Below are 10,956 nucleotides of genomic sequence, written 5' to 3'. Positions count from 1 at the left end.
ATTCAGTGAGTGTTTCTGAATGTAGTCTTAAAAATAATCTTATAGTCATTTGATCGTGTCCCGCAGTGGGGCACTGCGGTTATGAAATTAAAGGCCCCTCCTGTTTTTGGAACCGCAGGAGCTTTCTAGTTTGCTGTTAGGTAGATTTTTGGTTCCTCTTTCCTGTCATGCTCTCTTTTTCTTCATGAATGCTTTTCTTTTTTCTGCCTCCTTGCTCATTCACCTGTATTTTTTCCAAAAATCTCTTCTCTTGCCGCTTGTCTCGCGATTCATGTATAGTTTAATCTGTTAGTGTTCTGATGTAAGTCCAGCAGTAGATAGGTTAAGCCTATTTTAACATACTGGAAACTGGTAATCTTCCAGTAGGTATTAATTTAGTTTTACTAAAGCCTGCTGGGACACAAGTAATGGGTTAGTGCATTTGTAAACAGGAATCGCTTGACAAGTGGCCCCCTTCATCCCCCCCTTCCTCGTCCTGATATGGCTCTGCGTAGTCGGCTGGACGTTAAGCAACAAATAAACAAACAAACAAACAAATTTGATTGTGAACAAGAAGTTGAGCATTTGGCATTTTTAACAAATTTTGTTTAGTTTCTATTAACCAAAGAAATTTGACAGGAACATGAGGAGGATCGAGTAAAGAAAGGTACAACTCATGCACATCACACACACACACACACACACATACACACACACACACATCACACACACACACCACACACACACATCACACACACACATCACACACACACACACACACACACACACATACACACACACACACACACACACACACACGCACTCACACACAAACACACACACATATTCACATTTTGCAGGATGGACTAGGCATGGCAAACCACAGGACCTTGCGTCAAAGAATCACTACGTGCAGTAAGGCAAACGGTGTAGTATACTCCAATCGACCTGCACTTTAAATCAAGCTCTTAAATTGTGTTGCAAACCACTGAACATGCATCGATTCAAGTTAAATTGCATTTATAAAGAACACACTCATAAACGAATCAGAATCCAAATTCTCTCAGTGATAGCAGTCGACACAGAATTTTTAATCAACAGAATAATTTCACAAGGAAGGTACACAAAAAAAGAAAAATAATAATAATAATAATAATAATAATAATAATAAATAACTTTTCTATAGCGCGAGTCCCATCAATTGGCTCCAGGCGCTTTCCAGAAACAGGAACAGAACCATCAACATGAAAAATGTTTTAATGAAGAATAGCATCAAAAATAGATTATGGAGAAGAGACATCAGTTCAATTACTCATCATCGTCTTAATTGGAATTGGTCGGAAACTATTCCTACATTTGTTCATGCCATGCATAAACTGAAAGAAAAATTCACAAAATGTTATCAAAGTAGACTTGAAATGAACCAACTATGAATCGAATATAAGTGAATAAGTAACTTGAAATTAAAGGTTTTTCCACACATTGAAATCAACAAATGTTGTCCCGCATTTATCAAACATGTTTTGTGAAGAAAAGAAACGCTCAGACTATACACCATTATCCCTTTTCTGTCGAAATACAATATCCAGAAGCAATGACCGATGACCAAAGAAACGCCAGATGATTTATTACTGAGCATCCAACAGGTGGTGTGCTTTTCTAACAGCCATGACGTCAGTGTATGACGTCACATCACTCCTGTTGTTGCTGGAGCGCACGCTCAATTACATCACTGTCTTGCACCTGATGAGGTAGCGTCACCTTCAGACGGGGATCGGAGTCCATGGAACGACAGATTGTCTCCCTTGCCCGGTTGTTGCCTGACCAGCACCGCCGTGCCACCTGTGACATATTGAATTACAGTGGAACCCCCCCATATTAAGACATCCTCCTTATTAGACCCTGTTTTGTCAGATTTTCTTTTCATTAGGCCAACAACAAAAAGTTGTATGTTTCTGGTAACATGGCTACAAAAAATAGGGTAGGTATATAGGTAGGGATTTTTTATTTTGTTTCGTTTTGACGCTTTTTTTTTTTTACAAATGCAATTAAAATAAATAGTCTAGGGTCGGCGGGGAAAAAACTAGGTAGGGTCGGGTGACCAGAAACATACAACTTTTTGGGGGGGGGCCTTAACTCTGTTCATTTACTTCCATTCAAGACTCCCAAAGACCCGAGTTCTTAGATTTTTGGAGGTCTTAAAAGGTGGGTTCCACTGTATTCTGAATATTTATCAAAACTGAAGAACAGCTAGCAAAAAGAGCTGAGGATTATCTGGTTCCACGCTAAGAGCACTGACTTCTCAAAAAGAAAGAAATTAAGGATTGAAGGAGGGACAGAAAATAGGACGGAGGGAAAGAAGGAAGACTTAACAAGTCGCGTAAGGCGAAAATACAATATTTAGTCAAGTAGCTGCCATTTTTCAGCAAGACCGTATACTCGTAGCATCGTCAGTCCACCGCTCATGGCAAAGGCAGTGAAATTGACAAGAAGAGCGGGGTAGCAGTTGCGCTAAGAAGGATAGCACGCTTTTCTGTACCTCTCTTTGTTTTAACTTTCTGAGCGTGTTTTTAATCCAAACATATCATATCTATATGTTTTTGGAATCAGGAACCGACAAGGAATAAGATGAAAGTGTTTTTAAATTGATTTGGACAATTTAATTTTGATAATAATTTTTATATATTTAATTTTCAGAGCTTGTTTTTAATCCGAATATAACATATTTATATGTTTTTGGAATCAGCAAATGATGGAGAATAAGATAAACGTAAATTTGGATCGTTTTATAAATTTTTATTTTTTTTTACAATTTTCAGATTTTTAATGACCAAAGTCATTAATTAATTTTTAAGCCACCAAGCTGAAATGCAATACCGAACCCCGGGCTTCGTTGAAGATTACTTGACCAAAGTTTCAACCAATTTGGTTGAAAAATGAGGGCGTGACAGTGCCGCCTCAACTTTCACGAAAAGGCGGATATGACGTCATCAAAGACATTTATCAAAAAAATGAAAAAAACGTATGGGGATTTCATACCCAGGAACTCTCATGTCAAATTTCATAAAGATCGGTCCAGTAGTTTAGTCTGAATCGCTCTACACACACACACAGACAGACACACACACACACACACACACACACACACACACATACACCACGACCCTCGTCTCGATTCCCCCCTCTACGTTAAATTATTTAGTCAAAACTTGACTAAATATAAAAACAAGTCGCGTAAGGCGAAAATACAATATTTAGTCAAGTAGCTGCCATTTTTCAGCAAGACCGTATACTCGTAGCATCGTCAGTCCACCGCTCATGGCAAAGGCAGTGAAATTGACAAGAAGAGCGGGGTAGTAGTTGCGCTAAGAAGGATAGCACGCTTTTCTGTACCTCTCTTTGTTTTAACTTTCTGAGCGTGTTTTTAATCCAAACATATCATATCTATATGTTTTTGGAATCAGGAACCGACAAGGAATAAGCTGAAAGTGTTTTTAAATTGATTTGGACAATTTAATTTTGATAATAATTTTTATATATTTAATTTTCAGAGCTTGTTTTTAATCCAAATATAACATATTTATATGTTTTTGGAATCAGCAAATGATGGAGAATAAGATAAACGTAAATTTGGATCGTTTTATAAATTTTTATTTTTTTTTACAATTTTCCGATTTTTAATGACCAAAGTCATTAATTAATTTTTAAGCCACCAAGCTGAAATGCAATACCAAACCCCGGGCTTCGTCGAAGATTACTTGACCAAAATTTGAACCAATTTGGTTGAAAAATGAGGGCGTGACAGTGCCGCCTCAACTTTCACGAAAAGCCGGATATGACGTCATGAAAGACATTTATCAAAAAAATGAAAAAAACGTATGGGGATTTCATACCCAGGAACTCTCATGTCAAATTTTATAAAGATCGGTCCAGTAGTTTAGTCTGAATCGCTCTACACACACACACAGACAGACACACACACACACACACACACACACACATACACCACGACCCTCGTTTCGATTCCCCCTCGATGTTAAAATATTTAGTCAAAACTTGACTAAATATAAAAAAGAAAGAGGCAGAAAGAAATGGAGAGGGGGTTGTGGCATTTATTTGGTCACATCTCAAAGCAAATTACGGTAGACATACAGGTTTGCTGCTTGATCCGACTTCGGTCTGTAGTCATTCATAGAGCTAAGAATGTCAGTATCGAGTTTAGCAACTGCATGAGTGGCATGCTCGTCAAGTCGTGCGCGCTTATTTATGATTTTATTACTATCACGTAGTATGATGTTTTAGCATACTGATAATAAAACTGTATTATCAATGTTAACATAAAACAAGATTCTTCAGCTATTTCCTGAATGTATGCTTAAGATTTGTTTCCCCCTTTTTATATTTAGTCAAGTTTTGACTAAATATTTTAACATCGAGGGGGAATCGAAACGAGGGTCGTGGTGTATGTGCGTGTGTCTGTGTGTGTGTCTGTGTGTCTGTGTGTGTGTGTAGAGCGATTCAGACTAAACTACTGGACCGATCTTTATGAAATTTGACATGAGAGTTCCTGGGTATGAAATCCCCGAACGTTTTTTTCATTTTTTTGATAAATGTCTTTGATGACGTCATATCCGGCTTTTCGTGAAAGTTGAGGCGGCACTGTCACGCCCTCATTTTTCAACCAAATTGGTTGAAATTTTGGTCAAGTACTCTTCGACGAAGCCCGGGGTTCGGTATTGCATTTCAGCTTGGTGGCTTAAAAATTAATTAATGACTTTGGTCATTAAAAATCTGAAAATTGTAAAAAAAAATAAAAATTTATAAAACGATCCAAATTTACGTTTATCTTATTCTCCATCATTTGCTGATTCCAAAAACATATAAATATGTTATATTCGGATTAAAAACAAGCTCTGAAAATTAAATATATAAAAATTATTATCACATTTTGTTTTCGAAATCAATTTAAAAACACTTTCATCTTATTCCTTGTCGGTTCCTGATTCCAAAAATATATAGATATGATATGTTTGGATTAAAAACACGCTCAGAAAGTTAAAACGAAGAGAGGTACAGAAAAGCGTGCTATGCAGCATAGCGTAACCACTACCCCGCTCTTCTTGTCAATTTCACTGCCAATGCTGTGAGCGGTGGACCACGAGTATACGGTCTTGCTGCGTTGCATTGCGTTCAGTTTCATTCTGTGAGTTCGACAGCTACTTGACTAAATATTGTATTTTCGCCTTACGCGACTTGTTATATTTAGTCAAGTTTTGACTAAATATTTTAACATCGAGGGGGAATCGAAACGAGGGTCGTGGTGTATGTGCGTGCGTGCGTGTGTGTGTGTGTGTGTGTAGAGCGATTCAGACTAAACTACTGGACCGATCTTTATGAAATTTGACATGAGAGTTCCTGGGTATGAAATCCCCGAACGTTTTTTTCATTTTTTTGATAAATGTCTTTGATGACGTCATATCCGGCTTTTCGTGAAAGTTGAGGCGGCACTGTCACGCCCTCATTTTTCAACCAAATTGGTTCAAATTTTGGTCAAGTAATCTTCGACGAAGCCCGGGGTTCGGTATTGCATTTCAGCTTGGTGGCTTAAAAATTAATTAATGACTTTCGTCATTAAAAATCGGAAAATTGTAAAAAAAAAATAAAAATTTATAAAACGATCCAAATTTACGTTTATCTTATTCTCCATCATTTGCTGATTCCAAAAACATATAAATATGTTATATTCGGATTAAAAACAAGCTCTGAAAATTAAATATATAAAAATTATTATCAAAATTAAATTGTCCAAATCAATTTAAAAACACTTTCATCTTATTCCTTGTCGGTTCCTGATTCCAAAAACATATAGATATGATATGTTTGGATTAAAAACACGCTCAGAAAGTTAAAACAAAGAGAGGTACAGAAAAGCGTGCTATCCTTCTTAGCGCAACTACTACCCCGCTCTTCTTGTCAATTTCACTGCCTTTGCCATGAGCGGTGGCCTGACGATGCTACGAGTAAAATGGCATTGCGTTCAGTTTCATTCTGTGAGTTCGACAGCTACTTGACTAAATATTGTATTTTCGCCTTACGCGACTTGTTGTTCTTTTCCCCTTTATTTTCTTTTTTTTTTCTTTTTTACTTAGCATTCACTATGGACCAACCCCTTTTGCTGTCTTCGTTTGTTTCGTTGTTTCTTTGTTTCTTTGTATATATATATACATGTCTTCTTTTGCGTATTTGACATTATCGAATATCCAGCACTCACCCCGTTGCTGACGTCCCAGCCCAGCATCAACTTCGCTCGTTCCCCAGCATCCTGTTGAGAAGAAAGATATAACAAGAGGCGAAGCTCAAGGCTCACGTAAGAAATCGACAAACAGTAACACAAACTCAATCACTCCGTCACACACACACACACACACACACACACACACACACACACACACACACACACACACACACAGAAAGAGCATAGGTGAAACTGTGCAAGAAAGCGAGACACAAGGACACGACTGCCAACTAGTCTCGGCGCGCTCAAAATAATAATGACCGAGACTGTCAGTACTTCCTTCGCGTGACGTCTAACCCTCTTACGTCATAATGTGACGTCAATGTAATGTGACGTCTTCAAATGTTAGAGTTTCTACCACAGACATACACACGCACAGACGCACGCACGCACGCACGCACGCACGCACAGACAGACAAAGTTACGATCGCATAGGCTACACTTACGTGAGCCAAAAAGAACTTCAAAATGTTAAACATGATTTATCAGTCAGAGAAGAGACAGACAGACAGACAGACAGACACAGAGAGAGAGACAGACAGACAGAGGGAGAGAGAGAGAGAGAGAGGGACGGAGTGAGAACACACACAGTGACGCGCGCACGCAATGACGCACGCACGCACGCATACACACACAAACGTGCGCGCGCGCACATACAGACACACACACACACACACACACACACACACACACACACACACACACACACACACACAGCGAGACAGAGACAGAGAGCGTCAGACTGACAGACAGGCAAACAAAAGAAGGAAACAAGTCGCGTAAGGCGAAAATACAATATTTAGTCAAGTAGCTGTCGAACTCACAGAATGAAACGCAATGCCATTTTACTCGTAGCATCGTCAGGCCACCGCTCATGGCAAAGGCAGTGAAATTGACAAGAAGAGCGGGGTAGTAGTTGCGCTAAGAAGGATAGCACGCTTTTCTGTACCTCTCTTTGTTTTAACTTTCTGAGCGTGTTTTTAATCCAAACATATCATATCTATATGTTTTTGGAATCAGGAACCGACAAGGAATAAGATGAAAGTGTTTTTAAATTGATTTGGACAATTTAATTTTGATAATAATTTTTATATATTTAATTTTCAGAGCTTGTTTTTAATCCGAATATAACATATTTATATGTTTTTGGAATCAGCAAATGATGGAGAATAAGATAAACGTAAATTCGGATCGTTTTATAAATTTTTATTTTTTTTTACAATTTTCAGATTTTTAATGACCAAAGTCATTAATTAATTTTTAAGCCACCAAGCTGAAATGCAATACCGAACCCCGGGCTTCGTCGAAGATTACTTGACCAAAATTGCAACCAATTTGGTTGAAAAATGAGGGCGTGACAGTGCCGCCTCAACTTTCACGAAAAGCCGGATATGACGTCATCAAAGACATTTATCAAAAAAATGAAAAAAACGTTCGGGGATTTCATACCCAGGAACTCTCATGTCAAATTTCATAAAGATCGGTCCAGTAGTTTAGTCTGAATCGCTCTACACACACACACAGACACACACACAGACACACACACAGACACACGCACATACACCACGACCCTCGTTTCGATTCCCCCTCGATGTTAAAATATTTAGTCAAAACTTGACTAAATATAAAAACGAAGAGAACAAGAATGTACAGTGCATGATCCATACGTTGTTTGTGACCGATCAAGACTAGATCTTCCACTCACTAAGGAGATCACAAGAAGAAGACGGGAGTACGTAACGTGTCACAAAAAGCATCAAAGCCGCACAGTCTTCTTTCTACTAATCTAATGCAGGCCTTATGCATCCACACAAATCTGCCCGCCTAACATTTGCATCTGTTACCTGCATCTGTTTGCATTTATTACCCGTATCATTGTTACCATAACTTGTACGACAGATAAAGAGAAGACATAAAGTCTAGTGTAAGGGACGCCGACACCACTATGATTAGAAACGAGAACGAATGTTAGCATGCAGTTGTGCTGTGCTTTCACTAGCGAAGATGAGGAGAAGACAACGTCTCAATTTAAACAAAAATAATTTGTCAAAATCGAACAATTAACGTACCTGACTCCCATCCAGAACAAGACCAAAGCCACCGTTTATGACTTCACCCCTTTGAAAAACAAAGAAAAAAAGACAAATGTCATTTCATATACGACTTTTAGAGAGCATCTCAAGAACTAACTGGGCGAAATAAGCTTAATTCAGGCAGCATTAACTGACAACGAAATGTATTCATCCAGCGCTTCGCCTCAGGTAAGCAGAAGTGTATAGCCTACCTTGAAAAAAATCTCAGATATAGCAGCATGATTCAAAAGGATATTCATAACTCTTCAGTAATTATTACTCAAACGCCCTTGAATGCATCCCTTCACGTTCACAAAGCATACAATCGCCTAGAATCAATTTTTGCTAAACAGAGCAAGACTTAAATGAAAAATAAGTACACCGTCGTACATTACGCGACAATCAGTGCTCCTCAAAGTGTACGTCCCTGGGTCCAACACGCACTAGAAGCCGAAAAAAACGTACTAGGAGTTCAAGGAGGGGATCCCGCGACGCACTAAACTTGAAAAGAGCGGGTCTCGAGACGCACTAAATTTGCGTTATTTTGCGTACCATCAGTACTGATCAGACTGTAATCTTCTGCTATAATGTACACTAGACTGGATTTCGAAGACAATCGATCTGTATGGACGCCAATTTAGGGAGTACATCTAACTTATATGTCAAATAACACTTTTCTAAAGCTCGGACAGATCTTCCAAAATTCTCCTGGTTTGGGAACCCTCGAGAGTTACGCTGGGCCCCCTAAAAACTATAATGTGGGTTCCCAGGACCCTATAGGAAGAGTATTTGTGGGGAGCCCTGAACTATAGCTGAATGTGCAGTCCGACATTGTTGTATCACTCACCATCCAACGCCTCCACCGTTGTGAATGGCTACCCAGGTGGCGCCACGGAAGCTGTCACCAATCACGTTTTGAATAGCCATGTCTGTTGAACACAAAAGAAACCACATGTGATTTACAACCACGTATTTCGCCGATTTTTTTTCTATTTTAAGTTAGAGTCATTCACCTTCATTTAAAAAAAAAAATTCACTGACATAACTCTCCCTGAATAGTCAAAAGCCGGAAGATTACAGAGAAGGGCTAGCATTACATTTTCTTTACCTACATGCACAAAGGACATACAGTGCCATTTTAAAAATGCCTGATATAATGAAGGATTTATGCCATTTCTCACCTGCACAAAAGGCGGTGCCGTCGTAGATGTTGGAAGTCTCGCGGAACGGACTGTCCGTGCCACTGACGTCATGATGGTCACGGCTGATCACCACTGGACCCTGAAAAATTGTCTTCCCTTCATATTAGCCGCTTGGCATATTCGGGTGATTCGTACGTGGTGTCTTGTAGACCAGTGCATGCTTGCTTGTTCAAATATTGTATCAACATTTACGAATTATGCTGTTTACTATGATTTTCTAAGACTAAATTACGGCTTTCTCCAAGTCCTTCAGTCCAAACTACAGTGGAAGCTCCTTTTTAAAACCTCCCAATTACAGACTCCCTCCCTTTTAAGACTCTTTTTTTCTCAGATTTTTATTTTCATATTCTCTGTGAATTTTAAGACTCCCTCCCTTTTAAGACTCTTTTTTCTCAGATTTTTATTTTCATATTCTCTGTAAATTTTAAGACTCCCTCCCTTTTAAGACTCTTTTTTCTCAGATTTTTATTTTCATATTCTCTGTAAATTTTAAGACTCCCTCCCTTTTAAGACCTGATTCCTCAGATGGTTGGAGATCTTAAAAGGGGGTTCCCCTGTATACAGTAGTATTTACCTGTAGTTGTCCATCTGCAATAGCCTTGTTGAAGGCAGCAGCGATTGCACTGCGCCCTGCCTGGTCAGCGTACAGAATGCGTGCCTGAGAGCCTACCACCTGCAAGAAATTAAAATACTTCAACTAGTGTGAACAGGATCCTGTCGGTGGTTGTTGTTGTTGTTGTTGTTGTTGTTGTTGTTGTTGTTGTTGTTTTGGATGTTTTTGTTGTTGTTCTTGTAAGATCTGGGGACTTGTTGTTGTGGTCGAAAGTTCGTGTATACGCAGCTAACCTCTGGGAGAGAGTACGTGTGCCTTGCGTATGTGGGGGGATGTGTCACTGCATGAGTCTGTGTGTGCGTGTGTCTGTCTGTCTGTCTGTCTGTCTGTTTGCGTCTGTGTCTGTGACTGTGTGCGTATAGGTATATATGTGCCTGTGTCTGTCTGTCTGTCCGCCGTCTGTACGCCTGACTGGACTCCTGCCCCTTTGAGTCTGTGTGTATCTGTGCGTCTGAAAGTCTGTGAGCGTCTTCTGAAGAAGAACAGTTAATATGCTCATCTTCATAAACATATCGGGTAAATAATACACCGCCTGGGTTGTTCACTCTACCATTTTATGGGCCCCCGCTTCCTTGATCCATCGCACGTTATCATCGTTTTGTTGTTTCACTGCTGTTGGCACTGGAAAAGGTAAATGCAATTTGTGTTATCCGTAAAAGAATGAAAACGGTATTCCTGTTCTCTGCTGGGTTTAAAAACGCTTTGAAGCTTTGTTTGTGATAACTTGAATTAGAGAGCGTTCGCGAAAACACACACACACACACGCAAGCACCGAAGGAACCACACACACTCTCT

At 39.3% G+C, this 10,956-nt stretch overlaps 1 protein-coding gene across 1 annotated transcript in view; it reads right to left on the bottom strand.

Annotated features, from left to right (window-relative positions):
- Positions 1-1,049: 1,049 nt before the first annotated feature.
- The window catches only part of LOC138964333 (urocanate hydratase-like), a 23,505-nt gene continuing 13,598 nt past the window's right edge, over positions 1,050-10,956 (bottom strand). Inside the window, exons 16-22 of the mRNA XM_070336255.1 lie at positions 10,712-10,782; positions 10,123-10,221; positions 9,528-9,627; positions 9,194-9,275; positions 8,344-8,392; positions 6,251-6,301; positions 1,050-1,821 (exon numbers count right to left, since the gene is read on the bottom strand). Coding sequence (XP_070192356.1) covers positions 1,672-1,821; positions 6,251-6,301; positions 8,344-8,392; positions 9,194-9,275; positions 9,528-9,627; positions 10,123-10,221; positions 10,712-10,782 — 602 coding nt within the window. The 3' untranslated portion in view covers positions 1,050-1,671. The remainder of the gene's footprint in view (positions 1,822-6,250; positions 6,302-8,343; positions 8,393-9,193; positions 9,276-9,527; positions 9,628-10,122; positions 10,222-10,711; positions 10,783-10,956) is intronic.

The sequence above is a fragment of the Littorina saxatilis genome, linkage group LG4 (assembly GCF_037325665.1).
Source record: "Littorina saxatilis isolate snail1 linkage group LG4, US_GU_Lsax_2.0, whole genome shotgun sequence".
In the NCBI taxonomy this organism is placed as follows: domain Eukaryota; kingdom Metazoa; phylum Mollusca; class Gastropoda; order Littorinimorpha; family Littorinidae; genus Littorina; species Littorina saxatilis.
The sequence above is the reverse complement of the archived record's forward strand: the minus strand, read 5'-3'. Positions and strand labels throughout refer to the sequence as shown.